The following is a 17836-nucleotide window of genomic DNA, read 5'->3' on the forward strand; positions in this document are numbered from 1 at the left end:
CAGATCCCCACTCAGAACTCGGGGTCCCACCAGAACCTGCAGAAACAGGATCTTGGGGGAGCCCAGCAATCTGCATCCTTTAGCTCTAAGGTGGTTCAGCAAACCCCATGAGTGGGAGAACCAGTGCCTGCCGCCTTCTCAACCTTCCTTGCTGCTCTAGGTCAGTGGGGCTCACACTGTGGGTGAGACTCATCGGCCCAGGGCTGACAAACTCCTGTGAAGGGATACATGGTAGCTATCTGCACCTCCTCAGGTCAACAGGTCTCCAGCACAACGATTCTACTGCCACAAACAACGTATAAATGAATGCGCGTGGCCATGTTCTAATAAAACTTTCTTTACAAAAAACAGGCATAGCTTGTCGAACCCTGGATTAACAGGTTATTAAATCAATTTAGTGGGCCCCTGATGGCATTTTATAATAAACAGAAAGGAACCAATTATATTAATTTTCCATATACACAGGGAGGGCTGGGCTCCTTGGAGAAAACTTTGTCAATTGTATGTTTGTTAGTGGCTGCTGGTATGAAACACACATTTCTAACAGTGGGTCCCAGTCAAGGAAATGAGAACAAGGTGGCCTTGGAACCAGGCCCTGGGCTCCCATGCCTGCCCCTCACCCAGCCACAGACATGGCTGGTTCCACACCTACTGCAGGTCCAGGAAGCATTCCTGGAGTACCCCCAGCACATGGGTCCTCCTAGCACTACACCCTGACCATCGGCTACCACCTAGTGAAGCAATCAAGCAGGCAATCCCACTTCCAGGTGTATGCCCGCAAGGTGGAAACAGGGGCTTGTGCAAACACTTAACCACACACGTTCACAGCAGCACCATTCGTGACAGTAAGAGAGTGGAAACAGTCCACATACCCATTAACAGGTGACAGATAAACTAAAGGTGGTGCGTCCACATGGCTGGATATCCTTTGACCACAGAGAGGAATGACCCTCTGACACAAGCTACAATGTGGATAAACCTCAAAAACATCAGGCTGAGTGAAAGAAGCCAGACAGAAAAAGCCACAAGCTGTAAGGACTCATTTACATGAAATGTCCAGAAGGCCAATCCACAGAGACAGAAGGCAGATTAGTGGCTCCTAGGGGCTGGGGGAGGGGAGGAGGGGAGGTGACTGCTCACGGAGAGGGGGATTTCCTTCCAGGGTGACGGGAATGTTCTGGAACTACAAAGAGGTGATGGCTGCACAACACCGTGAATGTCCTCAACGCCACCGAAATGTACATTAAAGTGGTTCATTTTATGTGAATTTCACCTCGATTTTTTTCAAAGGCCACTCAGGGACTTCCCTGGTGGTCCCCTAGCTAAGACTCAAAACTCCCAGCGCGGGGGGCCTGAGTTCGATTCCTGGTCGGGCAACTAGATCCCACATGCCACAACCAAGAGTTCACACGCCACAATTAAAGACCCCGCGTGCTGCAACGAAGACTGAGGATCCCAAGTGCCACAGCTAAGACCCGACAGAGCCAACTAACTAAATAAAAATACACGTATTAAAAAGGAAGGCAAGGGCTTATTGATTCACTAGGTGATAGCCGATGGTCAGAGTGTGTAGCGCTAGGAGGACCCATGTGCTGGGGGTACCCCAGCAATGCTCCCTGGACCTGCAGTAGGTGTGGAACCAGACATGTCTGTGGCTGGGTGAGGGTCAGGCATGGGAGCCCAGGGCCTAGTTCCTAGTTTTGTTTTGTTTTACAGTTTTTATTAAACAAAAAAGAAGTCACTACTCTGCAGAGTTCTGTGGCCCTGGGCTGGCCATGAGCTTCGGAAGGGTTCTCTACACAGGACCCCAGACGGGCAGGGCCACTCATCAGTCCCCTGAGGATGCGTGAGCAGAAAGCTCAGAGCAGAACCAGGGCTCCCCAAAGACAGCCTTCTTCCAAATGACCACTGGACAAATTTATCTAGAAGCATGTCCCGTGTCAGCCACAGAGACTCTGGCAACCAGCCTGATCTGGGCTGTGGCTTTCATGGGGAGAAGAGCCGTGGGCCTTGCACAAAGGTGTATGTGATGGTGTCCCAAGGCTGCTGCCTCCAAGACAAGGACAATAAATGGCAGGAAATATGGATTCCAGGGTCCAAGTCAAAAGAGAAATGTGGGTGTGACTGGAGAAACTGAGTCATCTTTCAGAGAAACCATGGCCCAAGTGGGGCCAAGTAGACTCTTGTGAGCGACAGAAGCTTCTAGTTTGTGTTAATTCCTTGTTTCAGACATGTCGTACATGCTCATGTACATGTACGGGGCTGAACACCAGTCCTGTCTCTTCCCCACTGGGATGCAGCTCTGGGCCTCAGTTGCCCCACTGGCCCACAGCAAAGAAGACACCTCTTCTCTGTGGGCTGGCAGGGGGGCAAGGGGTTGAGCAAAAACCACTGGGTGCCCAGCGAGGAGCAGGAAATAAGACTGCAAAGAGCAAACTTCACCCACCCACTCAAAATCTTCATCCTCCACCCGTGCCACACTCTAAATTTTTTTTTTTTTGGCTATGCTGGGCAGCTTGCAGGATCTTAGTTCCCTGACCAGGGATTGAACCCAGGCCCTCGGCAGTGAAAGCTCATAGTCTTAACCACTGAACTGCCAGGGAATTCCCACCCCCTACCACATCCTCTGACTGCACCACTCTTGGTTGGCTCCTTGACAACAAGATGCCCCCTCCTGGGACTTCCCTGACTGTCCAGCGGTTAAGACTCCACTCTTCCAATGCAGAGGGCATGGGTTCAATGCCTAGTCAGGGAACTAAGATCCCACATGCCATTCGACACCCCCTCCTGCCCTAGGGCGCATGCTCCTGCTGTTGTCTCTCCAGCCTGTCGACCGTCACCACCAGGCCCAGTTCAGAGTGAGAGGCCCCAGTTCCTGACAATGCATGAAACGACGGGTCCACTTGAGGCCTTGCAGAAAACATGACCGGAGTGAGCTACCAGAGAAAGACAACTGTGCATGTCTGCAGGTGACCCCTAAGGCCCACTGCCTCAAGGCGGCTCCGCAAGGTACCTGGACTCTGCAGCTCAGGGGCCAGTGTCCCGGGGCTGCCATCACAAATGACTGCCAATGGGGGAAGGCAGGGACGTAAAACAAGAGGAATTTATTTTTACACAGTTCTGGAGGCCAGACACCCAGAATCGAGGTGTCAGCAGGACCACAATCCTTCTGGAGGATCCTGTCTTGCCTCTTTCAGCTTCTGGGGGCTCCACGCATCCTTGGCTCATGGCCGCAACACTCAAATCTCTGCCTCCAGCATGCACGGCCTCTCCCAAGTGAGTGTGATCTCTCCTCTTTTCGTGAGGGCGCCAGTCATCCGATCACCCTAAATTCAGGACAAGCTCATCTAAAGATCTTAACCTACACGTTAAGAGACTTTTTTCAGAAATCGGTCATATTCACAGGTTACTGGGCTCTGCTGGTGGCTCAGACAGTAAAGAATCCTCCTGCAATGCAGGAGACATGGGTTCCATCCCTGGGTCAGGACGATCCCTTGGAGGAGGGCATGGCAACCGACTCCAGTATTCTTGCCTGGAGAATCCCATGGACACAGGAGCCTGGCAGGCTAGAGTCCACGGGGTCACAAAGAGTCAGACACGACTGAGCGACTAAGCACACATCCTGATACTCAGATTATCAGCAACTGATGTGAGTGACTGAGTGGCACACTTCACACATTCTGGAGGGCAGGATGGGCCTATCTTCTTCAGGGCCCCCCTTCCACCCCCTACTGGGCAGGCAGCTCACAAGCTGGAGAGCAAGGAGACTGCTGGGGCCTTCTGGAGGCGGGCACCGGTGCATCCCCTCCTCTCCACAGAGCAGATCGGCGAGGCCTGCGTGCATGCGTGTGAGTGTCAAGGCTGCAGATGGCACCAGACACTCGAAGCAGCCGGCACAGAGGCAAACAGTGCCAGAGCCAGGACGGAGGCCAGGACTGGGGGCGGCCTCTACGCTCAGCTAACCCAAGACACCACTGCGCGGTGGCTGCGGCCCAGGGGCCTGGTTTCCCAACAGCCTGTGCAGAGCCACCCCCGTCACAGGGTAGGACCCGGAGAACGCCCGCCTTCGGCACAGCTAGAGCCAGCAGCCCAGCCGGGTCCCCATGGACCGCTTTGCAGGCAAGCTTTCTCTGGCCCAGGTGCTGCTCCCTGGGATGCTCAGTGATCGGTCACAGGCAGAGCCTCCTGTGTCCTGGGCCGCTGGCAACTGGGCGACTCGCCCACATCCCTTGCCCGCACCTCCCACATCCGATCCGCCCACACATTCAGTCACCTCTGCTGCCAAAATATCACCAGTACCCACTGTTCTGGGTCACTGCCACGGCCACCTTCTCCACTCTCCAACCCGAGGCTAACAGCAGCCTCTCACCATCTGCCTGCTTCCCTTCTCACCCCTCCTGCCCATTCAGTTCTTGGCCATCTTTGTAAGACACGGAGCAGCCTTAAATGATCAAATGGAGAGTTACCACTTGATCGAGCAGCTCTACTCCGTGCACGGACACCCAAGGGAAAGGAAGACCTACGTCTATACAGGCGATCGGACAGGAACCCCATGGCGGCGCTACTCACAAAGGCCAGAAGGTGGAAACTACCCGTGTCCACCAATGAATGAACGGAGGCGCAAATCGTGGTGTCTCCACACGATGGAGTATCACTCACCTGAAAGAGGAATGAAGCGGGGCTTCCCTGGTGGTCCAGTGGGGAAGAATTTGCCCGCCAATGCAGGGCACACGGGTCTGGATCCCTGGTCCCAGAAGGTCCCACATGCTGCGGAGCAGCTAGGCCCATTCAGCACAACTACTGAAGCCCCGAGCCTAGAGCCCAGGCTCCAAAACAAGAGGAACCGCCACAGCAAGAAGCCACACACCGCAATGAAGACCCAGTGCAGCCAGAAATAGACAATTTTTTAAAAAAGAGTAATAAAGCAACAGATGGTGGAGAAAGTACGCACCACCACCGAACAGCTCATGATGGTTAAGATGGTAAATGTATGTTTTGTCTGTTTTACCACTATTTTTTAAAAGGGAAAGAAGGACTGATACACTCTACAACATGGATGAACGTCAGAAACATACTGAGTTTATGTCTGAGACGTCAGACATAAAAGGCCACATCTTGCATGATTCCATTTCTATGAAACGTCCAGAACATGCAAACCCACAGGGATGCAGAACAGATCAATGGTTGCTGGGGGCTTGGGGAGTGACTGCTAATGGGGACGGAGGTTTCTTTCTTTTTTTCTTTTTAAGTATTTCTTTTTAAATATTTTATTATTCTCATTGTTATTTTCATTTTTCAGCTGTGCCAAGCAGCATGTGGGATCCTAGTTTCCTGACCAAGGACTGAACCCATGCCCCCCACATTGGAAGTGTGGAGTCCCAACCACTGGAAAGCCAGCGAAGTCCCAGGGACAGGGTTTCTCTCTGGGCTGATGAAAATGTTCTAAAGTCGCCAGGTGATGGTTATACAACTCTGTGTATACACTAAGAATCCCTGGATGGTACAGCTTCAATGACTGGTCAGAATGTATTGGGAATGATATCTCAATAAAGCTGCTACAAAAACAAGCAAAGGACCAGCCCACTGACCATCACAAATCTTCCCAAGCTCCTCCCTCAGGAGCCAGTTTCCTCTCTCCTCTCTCTCAACATGCCAGCTTCAACCTTGCCAAGCCCTTCTCACCTCGGGGTCTCTGCACCTGCCTCCCTCACAAGGGACAACCCTCCCCGGCAGGAGGGGCTCTGTCTCACTGTCCAAGCATCAGCCTCCCACCCTAGCCATTCCTAGCACATGGATTTGCTTCTCTCTGAGAGCATCTGCCTTGTTTATTTGGAGCAATTCTCTCCTGTCCCATGCTAAAACCATGCTGCCTCTCCAAGAACACGGTCCTCACATGCCTCAATATGCTGCTGGCTCCACTGTGGTGCTGGGGAAGACTCTTGAGAGTCCCGTGGACAGCAAGGAGATCATACCAGTCAATCCTAAAAGAAATCAACCCTGAATATTCACTGGAAGGACTGATGTTGAAGCTGAAACTCCTATATTTTGGCCAAGTGATACAAAGAGTTGACTCACTGGAAAAGACCCTGATGCTGAGAAAGACTGAAAGCAGGAAGAGAAGGGGGCGACAGAGGATAAGATGGTTGGATGGCATCACCGACTCAATGGACACGAGTGAAGATAGTGGAGATAGTGAAGGACAAGGAAGCCTGGTGTGCTGCAGTCCTTGGGGTCACAGAGAGTTGGACATGACTGAGCTACTGAACAGCAACCACCCTAGTACCTAACACTGTCTCTGGGACATGCTCGGCAAATAAAAATGTCATTTTGAGCAGTAAGCACAGATCAGGATTCTGGGGCCCAGAGAGGTTAGGAAACCCACCCCAAGTCACACAGCAGAGTGTCACAGCCCTCCCGGCACATCGGGCTGCCCAAGTCTAAGGATGAGAAAGGAAGGTTCATGCACTCACCCCTCTACCCTGCTACTCACAAGAAGACATCACACCCTATCCCCCGACCCGACCTAGCCCTTGGGGTCCCTGCCCCTAGGTAACGTGACAGCACAGATGAATACCTCAGGAGGAGGCTCGGTGGGCACACCCATCACCACGGAAGACTGAGCAGACACACGTGAACACAAGGGGCGCCGCTCGCGCCAGGAGCGGACGAGCTAACCGCAGGAACTCCACAAGAAGAGGAGGTACCAACTGCGCCACGCCCCAGCCGCTTGCAGGTGCAGGCAAACCCTGGCGCCGATCACAGGTGCGGCCACAGAAGGTGGGCGGGAGGAGACCCTGCACCAAGCAGGCTTGCTCACCTGCGCCACGCGCTGCAGCTGTACCCCACGCCACAGGCAGTCACGGGAACGCGTGCAGAACGCGCTCGCCCAGCCCGGTCGCAAGTGCAGGCAAAGGCCCACCCACAGTGGGCACCGGGTTTTGAACTATCTGCCCAGGTACAAAGCTCGCAGCCCCCTGCCCACACAGCGTTTCCTCCAAACCAAAGGCTTCTCGGCCTTGGCACTGCTGACAGCTGGGGCCAGATCACCGTCTGTGCATTGTGGGGTGCAGAGCAGCAACCCTGCTCTCTACATACTAGATGCCGGTAGCAGCTCTTCGCCCAGGGACAACCAGCAATGTCGCTGCCCAGCGTCCCCTAGGACAGAACTACCCCCAGCAGAGAGCGCCGCTCTGTAACAATCTAGCATAAGCTCACCTCTGCCCAGGGCCCAAGCCCACCCCACTGCCCCAACTTCCAGTGTAAAGGAAGGCAACAGAGATGGGAAATGGTTACCGGGGGTCAAGGGAACTGCTGTTTGCAAACCTTAAAAAAGCTTTTCTAGGGACTTCCCGGATGATCCAGGGGTTAAGAATTCATCTTCCAATACAGGGGCTGAGAGTTCAATTCCTGGTCAGAGAACTAAGACCCCACGTGCCATGTGGCAACTAAGTCCACACACCACAACTAGAGAGCCCTCGGGCCCCAACGAACCCCCAGCGCAGCCACAATAAATAAACTTATAGTTTAGAATCTCTAAGCCCATCAACCAATAAATGGATAAAGAAATGTGGTCCATCCACACCCAGGAAAATTACTCAGCCATAAAAAAGAAACAGGAGGATATGGCAACCCACTCCAGTATTCTTGCCTAGAGAATCCCATGGACACAGGAGCCTGGCGAGCTATGGTCCACAGGGTGGCAAAGAGTCAGACACAACTGAAATGACTTAGCACATAAAAAGGAAAGAAGTTTCCTGATACATGCTAAAATCCAGATGAACCTCGAAAACACTACCCTGAGTGCAAGAAAGCAGACACAAAAGGCCACATCTTGTATGACTCCATTTATATGAAACGTCCAGAACAGGTAAATCCACAAAAACAGAAAAGCTGGTGGTTGCCAGGGGGCTGGGGGAGCAGCAAGTGAAAAGTGATTGCTAATGGGTGAGGAGCTTCTTATGGGAGTGATGACAATGTTCTGGAATTAGACAGCGGTGATGATGGCACAACTCTGTAAATATACTAAAAACCACTGAACTATACACTTTGAATAAGTGAATTATATGGTATACAAACTATATCTTTAAAAAGCTGTCATTTTAAAGAAATGTTTCCAAGAACAATAATTCATTTCCAACCTTAAAGCTGAAACCAGACCTGCAATCATGAAGACTGCCACAAATCAGTGTGACCCCTTCTTCCTGTCATACCACATACACTAGACACCTATTGCATGCTAGGACATGCTTCACGCTGGAAACAAGATGAAATGGACGCTCGTGTCCTTAGAAATCTTGACATATGAAGGACACTCAGGTTGCACACTGTCATTCATTCATTCACAAGCCACATCCTGGAGCAGGGACAGGCAGGACCTGCCTGACAATGAGCACCCAGTTGATATGTGCTGAACAAATGCATAGAAATGAAGATACACATTCAAGTCTTAAGGTCATGATCTCAGAGAGAAACAACCAAGTTATTAAAAAATAACATCACCCCAAAATCCCACCCGAAGAATCAGAGACTGAGGCTCACATCACAAAGGTACAGTGGGTCTACCTAGGAGAGTCAAATGTTAGTTGCTCAGCCAGGTGCAACTCTTTCTCACCCCATGGACTGTAGCCTGCCAGGCTCCTCAGTCCATGAGATTCTCCAGGCAAGAATACTGGAGTGGACAGCCATTCCCTTAAGGGGATCTTCCCAATCCAGGAATCAAACCCAGGTCTCCTGTATTGCAGGTGGATTCTTTACCATCTGAACCACCAAGGAAGCCCAAGGACAGTCAACTCAGATGCCAAATCCAGAAACCAGCGAAGCAGGTGTCTGCAGCTCCCACTCAACCCCTCCCCAAGGCCTCAGGGTGCAGCATGGAGGTCCCACCCCTCCGCAGGATCAAAGCAGAGATTTACTGCCACCTGTGCAAAGCACGCTCCCCTCCCTCAACCACGAGGAAGGGCTTGCAAGACACATTCCACAAAGGAGGACACCGAGACCCAAGGAGTCTGGCACTTCATGGCGGTCGCCAGAGAGCTGGGGCCCAGAGGACAGCCAGGTCCCCAAACCCAGCCATGACCAAGCCCCTGCTCTGGGCCTACAGCCAGGTGAGGTTGGCAGGTCATCTGGCCTGCCCCTGCACACCAAATGCACCCAGCCATCTGAGGAATAACTGTCCCTCCACTCTCGTCCTGAGGGGCCAGGGGCCATCTGAGGCCAGCTGTCCCGTGTCCTTGTGGGAGGAACAACACCTGGTCCCCACCATATGGGCTACATGGGGAAGGGGCAGCTGTCGCCACTCCAAGCTTCAAGACTGAGCCCAATCTGCCTTCCTGACCCCACTCAGGTCCCCACAAGGGAGGCGCCAGACCTTCCCCTCAGATATCCAAAAGCAAGAAACACCTATCCCACCTCAGGTCTGCAAGTAGGGGCACCTGTCCTTCCCCCAGCACTCAGGGAGTAAGTGCACAGATGACAGTGATGTAGAGACACCTGTCCTTTCAGGTAGCAAGGGTGAGGGGGCAGCTGTCCCCTTCAGGTACCAATGATATAGGAGCACCTATCCCACCTTCCCAGGCAACAGTGGTGCTCACAAGCAGCACCCAGTTCAAGCACCTCAGTATCACTCCCCTACGGAGCAGTGATGTAAAAGCACCTATCAGGTAGCAATGTGGGGACACCTTTCCCCCCGCAGGTAACAATGATGTAGTGGCACCTGTTCCCTCCAGCTAGTAATGATGCGGAGGCGCCTGCTCACACAGGTAACCGTGATGTAGTGACACCTGTCCCCCACTTCAGGTAGCAGTGATGCAGACACCTGTACCCCTTCAGGTACCGATGATGTGGGGGCACCTGTCCCCGCCCACGACGCCCAGGGCGTGGGGACACCTGTCTCCTCGGGCCGGGCCAAGCCCCGCCCCCGCCGCGCGCCCCGCCCCCGCCGCGCGCCCCCCGCCCCGTGCACGCGCGGGACACGCGCCCCCTCCCTCCCTCTCCGGCCCAGAGGGGTCGGCGAGGGAAGCCCCCTTACCCGCGCGGCCCGCGTCAGGCTCAGGTCCTTCATGACCTCCTCGAAAGCCGCCGTCTCCTCCGCTTGCTTCTGGTTGTGCAGCGCGATCTTCTCGCTGAATTTCCGCGGATTGTTCGAAGTCGCCATCTTCTCGCCGCCGCCTCCTCCTCCTCCTCCTCCTCCTCCACCTCCTCGCCCCCCCACTCCCCTGTGCCACCACGCAAGCGCCGACCAGACCCGCGGGCGGCGGGCAGTGCGCAGGCGCGTCGGCGGGCGTGAGAGCGGCGCGTGCGCACAGGTGAGGCGCGCGACGCGGGGGCGATGGCGCATGCGCGCGCTTCGGCGGCAAGCTCAGAGGCCAGATTGGGGGGGGGGGACTTCGGCGCAGGCGCAGTGAGCCCTCTCCTGGCCCGCTGGACAGCGGCTGTCTGGCTGTTGGCCATGGTCCGGGAGCGGACTGGGGCACTGGACCCCCAAGAAAGTGACTCCTCGAAGCCGATCTTTCCAGGTCGCCAGGTTGGAACAAGCACCTACTGCAAGGACAGGTAGCTCTCGAGGCTGAGCCTCGGCTCGGACCAGTTCAGCTCAGACACCAGTTCAGGGCTTTGCTCATCCATGCATGCATGCATTCAATTATTTATTGAATATGTATGCCAAGCATATTGAGGAAACGGCATGAGCAAGAAGACGTGGTCCCTGCCTTCATAGGGTGCACAGTCGAGGAGAGGGGAATAAAACCCACCAATAAGTGACCCAAAAACTTTTCAGATGGAGAGAAATGTGATGTGGAAAATAAAACCAGTAATGGGTAAAGAGGAGAGTGGGCTTCCCTTGTGGCTCAGCTGGTAAAGAATCCGCCTGCAAAGCGGGAGACCTGGGTTCGATCCCTGGAATGGGAAGATCCCTTGGAGAAAGGAAAGGCTATCCACTCCACTATTCTGACCTAGAGAATTCCCTGGACTATACAGTCCATGGAGTACAAAGAGTTGGACACGGCTGAGCCACTTTCAGTTAGAGGAGAACGATGTTAGGAAATGAGGCTCCTGTGGCCACCATGGTTTCAGGGGTGTGATCAGTACCCAGCCCAAAATCCCAATGTCATCCTTAACACCTTTCTTTCCCCATTCCTATTCCCTCTCCAGTTCCTATTCTCTGTATCCTTAAGCTTGGAAAACTGGAACTACAGAGCTTCAGCCTTCTCTCTGTGAATTTCTCCAGTCCAGTTTTACTCAAGAACATCCAGCTTTTTCATCGGGTACTAAAGGACAGGTCCAGAAACCCCACCCAGACCCAGAAGTGAAAGGGAGAGCAGAGTCTCCCCAATGACCTGGGGGTGGGGAGAAACCTAGTGAGGGGGGGACTCTGACATCTAGTTGTTCGTACCCAAGCAGAGGGACCAAAACCACCAATATCGAAAGTTTATGTTCAGGAGGCTCTAGGGATTTCAGGGTATGGGCAGGGCAGAAATCAGGAGGGGCAGCCAGGGGAATTTGGGGTACCTGTAATTTCATAACAAGCACACTTTTTACCAGGGCGAGGGATGGCTGGAGGGGACACTGATGGAAATCACAGGGGGACACCAGCGTTTTCCAAACATGCTTTTATTTACATATGGTAACAGTTTAATGAAATGTCCACATTAAATACTTACACATACACATTTTAATTTGGAATGTTCTGGGAACTGCCATTTCACACTGTTAATGGGGTTCTCAAGGCAAAAATACTGAAGTGGTTTGCCGTTCCCTTCTCCAATGGACCACATTTTGTCAGAAACTCTTCACCATGACCCATCCGTCTTGGGTGGCCCTACACGGCGTGGCTCATAGTTTCATTGAGTTAGACAAGGCTGTGGTCCATGTGATCAGTTTGATTAGTTTTCTGTGACTGTGATTTTCATTCTGTCTGCCCTCTGACAAGGATAAGAAGCTTATGGAAGCTTCCTGATGGGAGAGACTGACTGTGGGAGTCGAAACTAGGTCTTTTTCTGTTGGGTGGGGCCATGCTCAGTAAATCTTTAATCCAATTTTCTTTTGAAAACGGGGTTATGTTCCTTCCCTGTTGTTTGACCTGAGACCAAACTGTGGTGGAGATAATGAAGATAATGGCGACCTCCTTCAGAAGGTCCCGTGCGTGCACTGCCACACTCAGTGCCCCTGACCCTGCAGCAGGCCACCGCCAACCCACGCCTCCACTAGAGACTCCTGGACACTCACAGGCAAGTCTAGGTCAGTCTCTTGTGGGGTCACCGCTCCTTTCTCCTGGGTCCTGGTGCACACAAGGTTTTATTTGTGCCCTCCAAGAGTCTGTTTCCCTAGGCCTACGTAAATTCTGTGGTCAAATCCCACTGACCTCCAAAGTCAAATTCTCTGGGAGTTCTCAGTCCTTTTGCCAGATCCCCAGGTTGGGAAATATGTTGTGGGTCCTGGAACTTTCTTAACAGTGCAAGAATTTCTTTGGTGTAATTGTTCTGCAGTTTGTGGGTCGTCTGCTTGGTGGCCCTATGGTGGGGTTAATGGCGACCTCCTTCAAGAGGGCTTGTGCCACACACTGTGTGACCAGGTCTGCTGCACCCAGAGCCCCTGCCCCTGCGGCAGGCCACTGCTGACCTGTAATTCCACAGAAGACTCAAACATAGTCTGGCTCGGTCTCTGTGGGGTCTCCGGGACCTGGTGCTCACAAGGTTTTGTTTGAGCCCTCTGAGCTTCTCTGGTGGGTATGGGGTTTGAGTCTAAACACAACTTCGCCCCTCCTACCATCTTGCTGGGGCTTCTCCTTTGCTCTTGGACATTGGTGGAATCCAACATTCTCCTCTCAGTGGTTGTTCAACAGCGAGTTGTGATTTTGGAGTTCTAGCAGGAGGAAATGAGCACATCCTTCTAAGAACTGATGCTTTTGAACTGTGGTGTTAGAGAAGACTCTTGAGAGTCCTTTGGACTGCAAGGAGATCCAACCATTCCATCCTAAAGGAAATCAATCCTGAATAGTCATTGGAAGGACTGATGCTGAAGCTAAAACTCCAATAGTGTCCCCCCCTGATGCAAAGAACTGACTCCTTGGAAAAGACCCTAATGCTGGGAAAGCTTGAAGGCAGGAGGAGAAGGGGATGACAGAGGATGAGAGGGTTGGATGGCATCAGCAACTCGATGGACATGAGTTTGAGCATGTTCCAAGAGTTGGTGATGGACAAGGAAGCCTGGCGTGCTGCAGTCCACAGGGTCGCAAAAAGCTGGACACAACTGAGCAACTAAACTGAACTGGGGACTGCCACTGCTCTGTTTTTAATATTTATTTTTATTTATTTGACTGCACCAGGGCTTCTTTGCAGCATGTAGGATCTAGTTCTCTGACCAAGGATCAAACCCAGGCCGCCTGCATTGGAAGCTCAATGTCTTATCCAGTGGACCACCAGGCAAGTCCCCCCTGCTCTTTTTATCCTTCTTGTTCATATTGTTTTGAGCACTTTCTTGGACTTCTGGCCTTTTTGCCTACCAAGTATCTGCCCCCTGTCTGGGGTATTGACAACCAACTGCCCTTCATTTCCTAACTTTCAGTCCCTGATTTGTGGTAGAGTTGGTCTCATGGCTCACTCTCCCTACAAAGTCTCCCCCTAAACTTGAAAGCCTGGGCCCATCATAAGAGCCACTGCTCTGACCATCATGATTGGATGAGGGTAGGCACGTGACCCAGTTTGCCCAATGAGATACAAGTCTGGAATTTTTGTTTGAAGCATGGGAAAGAGAAGCACTGTCTTTGCTTGGGTAGCTGATCTGAAGCATAACACAGACCTCTGGGCTTTCATGGTGGCTCAGACGGTAAAGAATCCGCCTGCAATGCAGGAGACCTGGGTTCGATCCCTGGGTTGGGAAGATCCCCTGGAGGAGGGAAAGGCTACCCACTCCAGTATCCTGGCCTGGATAAGTCCATGGACTGTATAGTCCACAGGGTTGCAAGCAGTCGGAGACAGCTGAGTGATTTTCACTTTCACTGCACTTGAAGAGAGGAGGCCTGGGGATTTCCCTGGTGGTCTAGTGGTTAGGATGCATGCTCTCACTGTCATAGCCTGGGTTCAAGACCTGGTTAGGGAACTGTCCTACAAGCAGCACACCGCAAGTACAGACAAAAGAAAAAAAGAGAGAGGGAGGGAGGGAGGGAGGGGCTTCCCTGGTGGCTCAGTGGTAAAGAATCTGCCAGCCAGTGCAGGAGACACAGGTTCGATCCCTGGCCCTGGAAGATGCCACGTGCCACAGAGCCACTAAACTCATGCACCACAACCATTGAGCCTGTGCTCTAGAGCCCGGGCTCCGCAACCAGAGAAGGCATTGCAGAGAAGCCTGCACACTGCCACAGAGTATCCCCCACTCACCAAAACTAGAGGAAAGGCCTGCAGAGCAGTGAAGACCCATCACAGCCAAAGGTAAACAAATAAACAGAAAGAGGGAGGTGACTGGACAGTGAACCCACACGAAAGCAAACAGGACCAGAGGTAGCGATACTGTCTGAATTCCTGCATCTGGCCATTCCTGAAGCTGGACGCTCCTGCCTTTTCAGGTATATGAACCAATAATTCTTTCTCCCTTTTTTTTTTTTTAAGGCTGCACTGGGTCTTCATATTGAGCCCAGATTCTTTTTTTTTTTTAATCTTTTTTTTTCCATTTATTTTTATTAGTTGGAGGCTAATTACTTTACAATATTGTAGTGGTTTTTGCCATACATTGACATGACTCAGCCATGGATTTACATGTATTCCCCATCCCAATCCCCCCTCCCACCTTCCTGAACCCAGATTCTTTATTGCAGTGCACAGTCTCCAAAGCCTGCAGGCTCAGTAGTTGTGACATAAGGGTTCATTTGCTCCATAGCATGTGGGATCTTAGTTCCCTGGCCAGGGATGGAAACCCAGTCCCCTGAATTGGAAGGTGGGTTCTTAACCACTGAGCCATCAGGGAAGTCCCCATTCGCTTTTATACTGAAGTCGATTTAAAATCCATCTCCTCTCCATAGCACTGAGACTGGAGCTTCTGGGAGTCCGATAAGGGGCTGGGCATTCTATTTATGTGACTTCTAGTTCCTGCCACCGTCTTGTGAGATTGGAGAGGAAATAGTGACAGAGCAGGGACAGCAGCTGCCCATAGCAAGTTAAGTGCCAGCCCAGGACTGGAACTCAGACCTGACAGCAGAGATCAGCTTCCTTCTCTACAAGGAAGGTTTTGCAAGGTTTAAATGAGGTTAACATGTGTCAAGTGTCTGGCTCATAATAAGTGTTCACAAAATGCTGGTTACCCTGATCGCTTACATATGGCTGTATTAAGCCTGTTTCTGCACAGAAAGATGCAAGAGAAAAGATTTGGGGGGTAGCAGCAGCCACAGCAAGGGGCCATGCCTACAGGGCAGAGGTGAGGGGCCTGTGCGTGCCCTCCTCACCCCCATTTACCCCACACCCCGGCAGTAACTTGATCCATCCAAAACCCTAGTGATGAGTCAGAGGGAGCCACAAGGCTGCTTATTGCGCAATGGCCGGACAGTGACCCAAGCCCTCCTCCTACTCCACTGACCCCCAGCCCCGAGGAGGGTGAGGCCAGGGTGTCTGGTGACCCAGGCAGAACCCAGCCCTGACGTTTTCACTTTCTCCCTTCATCAAAGGCAGTTTCCGCCACACAGTGTGGCCCGGGCAGGGCTTCTGGAGCAGCTCACAGCCTTTGTAAAGTGGGGTGGATCTCATGCTCCATATCACATTCAAGGGGAAAAAAAAGCCCACCCTCTTCCCAGTGGCCCGCAAGGTCCCTGCACACCCTGGGCCGTCACTGCAGCCACCCCAGCTTCCGTGCTGTTCCACCCCCAGATCCTTGCACGTGCTATTGCCTCTGCCCACACTGCTCTCTCCCCAGATCCTTTCACGGCTGGCACCTTCTCATCTTTCAGGGCTCTCCTCTGACAGACCCACCCCGAGGGCCCAGTCTACAGCATACCCTTGGGTGTGTGCCTCACGACCCAGGAACGTCCCATTCTCTGAAGGCAGCTATGTTTTGGGGTGCTATCTGCTCCCCTATAGACTGAGCAGAAATTGGAAGCTAAAAGCATGTTCACCCGGCTAATATGCTCCAGGGCTTGACTTTCCTGTGGGACGCAGAAAGAACACAGACACACCCAATTCACTGCTTCTAAAGCTTGTTCTTTGTGGATGGCTCTGAGCACTTTAGGCTGCATTTTATATTCATCTGTGTTCATTCTGTTTCCCCGGATCCCCAGGGCTAACACAAAACTAGGCAGAGAGGGAATTAGGAAGTGTTTGTTGAATGAATCATTTTCTGACTAGGAAACTCCTATCTGTCCCTCAAAACCCACCTCAAATGTCCCCTCCTCCAGAAAGCCATTCCTGACCCCAAAGCAGACCTGTTCCTTCCTCTAGACTCACACAGCCGTGGATCCTTCTCCAGCCAGCCTCGACCCAAAGGGATCGGGAGTATCCCATTCTTAAATAGCTCCACCTGAGTTACAGAACATATCTGAATGTAAGCTCAGAGGCAACTCATATAAACTACTTCTTGCTGCCTCCATGAAATAGTTTTCTCTCCTATGCTCCATAACTCTGCCTGGTTGCCTTTTTTCTCTGCCAGCTTCCTCTCCCACCCTTCCCTTTCTCATGTTCTCCATCCAGCTTTGCTGATCTTGCCTCAGGGCCTTTGCACAGGCTGTCTTCCTGCCCAGAATGCCCTTTCCCCTGCATCCACACCACAGCACCCCTCAAAATACAGCTTCTAAATACAAGCTGAATTAAAACCTAAGTTCCTGAGCATTTCTGTGTGGCCCAAGCCCTTGCCAGTTCTCCAACTGTGTGACAACGGGCAAGTGACTTCACCTGTCAGCCTCACTGTCTTCCCATGTGAAATGTGGATAACTGCACTCCTCAGAAACCAAGCAGGGTCCTGTGGGGCTCCTGTGCACACAAGTCTTTCTGTGACCCCCATTTGTTTGATTACAGGAAATAGGCTTCATTCAGTCTGCATGACCTTCCCTGAGTTCCAACAGGCAGACTCAAGCACATGTTAATTAGGAGAGGGAGGGGATGCAAGGCAAGGGAGAAACAGCAGGCAGGGGCTGCTCTTCATTGCGGTGGTTTCTCTTGCTGCAGAGCGTGAGCTCTAGGCTCACAGGCTCAGCTGCTCCACAGCATGTGGGATTCTCCCCGACCGGGGATTGAACCTATGTCCCCTGCATTGGCAGGCAGATTCCTAACCACTGGATCACCACAGAAGTCCCTCTTGTGAACTGTTTTGCAGATACTGAAACCCCCTCCAGGTGGGAGAAGCTAACAGTGAACGATGGTATGCTACCCTCGAGCATGCAGACCCCAGACCGGTTGGAACCTGAAGGTTGATGGTGCTGACTTCCCCTCACCTCATGACCAACCCCTCAGAAGAATGTCCACAAGCTGATCACGCCCTCTTTGAACCATTACTGTAAAACTTCTCTCTGTCCTCTCTAAGTGGGGACATGTAGATTTTCAAGGCAGGAGCCCACTGTGTCCCCCTTTGCTTGGCAAAGTAATAAAGCTCTCCTTTTCTACTTTACCTAAAACTCTCTTGGAGATTCAACTCGGCACTGGTGATAGAGAAGCTGAGCTTTCGGCATCAAGAGTAGGTTCTCGGGAAGATTAAATAGATAATGCATGTAAAGCACTTAGCCCAGTGCCTGCTTCCTTGCGAGCATTCAGTCACTGTTAGGGAAGCAAAACCCTACCTCGAGATGTTAGTTTTCATGGCTTGCTTTTCTGCACTGCCTTATATGGAATCTTAGTCAATCTGGGGTACCCACATTGCTGAAGGTGGA

General features: G+C 52.2%; 1 protein-coding gene and 1 long non-coding RNA gene across 3 annotated transcripts in view; one reads left to right on the forward strand and one right to left on the reverse strand.

Annotated features, from left to right (window-relative positions):
* CRTC1 (CREB regulated transcription coactivator 1) overlaps window positions 1-10192 on the reverse strand; it is a 79686-nt gene extending 69494 nt beyond the window's left edge. The window contains 1 exon segment of the mRNA XM_070461501.1: window positions 10028-10192. Within this exon segment, the coding sequence (XP_070317602.1) occupies window positions 10028-10153 (126 nt within the window). The 5' untranslated portion in view covers window positions 10154-10192.
* A 213-nt stretch (window positions 10193-10405) lies between these two features.
* LOC139033020 (uncharacterized) lies at window positions 10406-17619 on the forward strand. 2 transcript variants are annotated; one of them, XR_011485643.1, is made up of 4 exons: window positions 10406-10551; window positions 12082-12234; window positions 13322-13418; window positions 17287-17619. It is a non-coding gene; the product is annotated as an uncharacterized lncRNA (long non-coding RNA). The 2 variants fall into 2 exon arrangements; XR_011485642.1 differs by lacking the exon at window positions 10406-10551 and having other exon boundaries at window positions 10583-12234; window positions 17287-17618.
* The last annotated feature ends 217 nt before the right edge of the window (window positions 17620-17836 follow it).

The sequence above is a fragment of the Odocoileus virginianus genome, chromosome 3, assembly GCF_023699985.2.
Source record: "Odocoileus virginianus isolate 20LAN1187 ecotype Illinois chromosome 3, Ovbor_1.2, whole genome shotgun sequence".
In the NCBI taxonomy this organism is placed as follows: domain Eukaryota; kingdom Metazoa; phylum Chordata; class Mammalia; order Artiodactyla; family Cervidae; genus Odocoileus; species Odocoileus virginianus.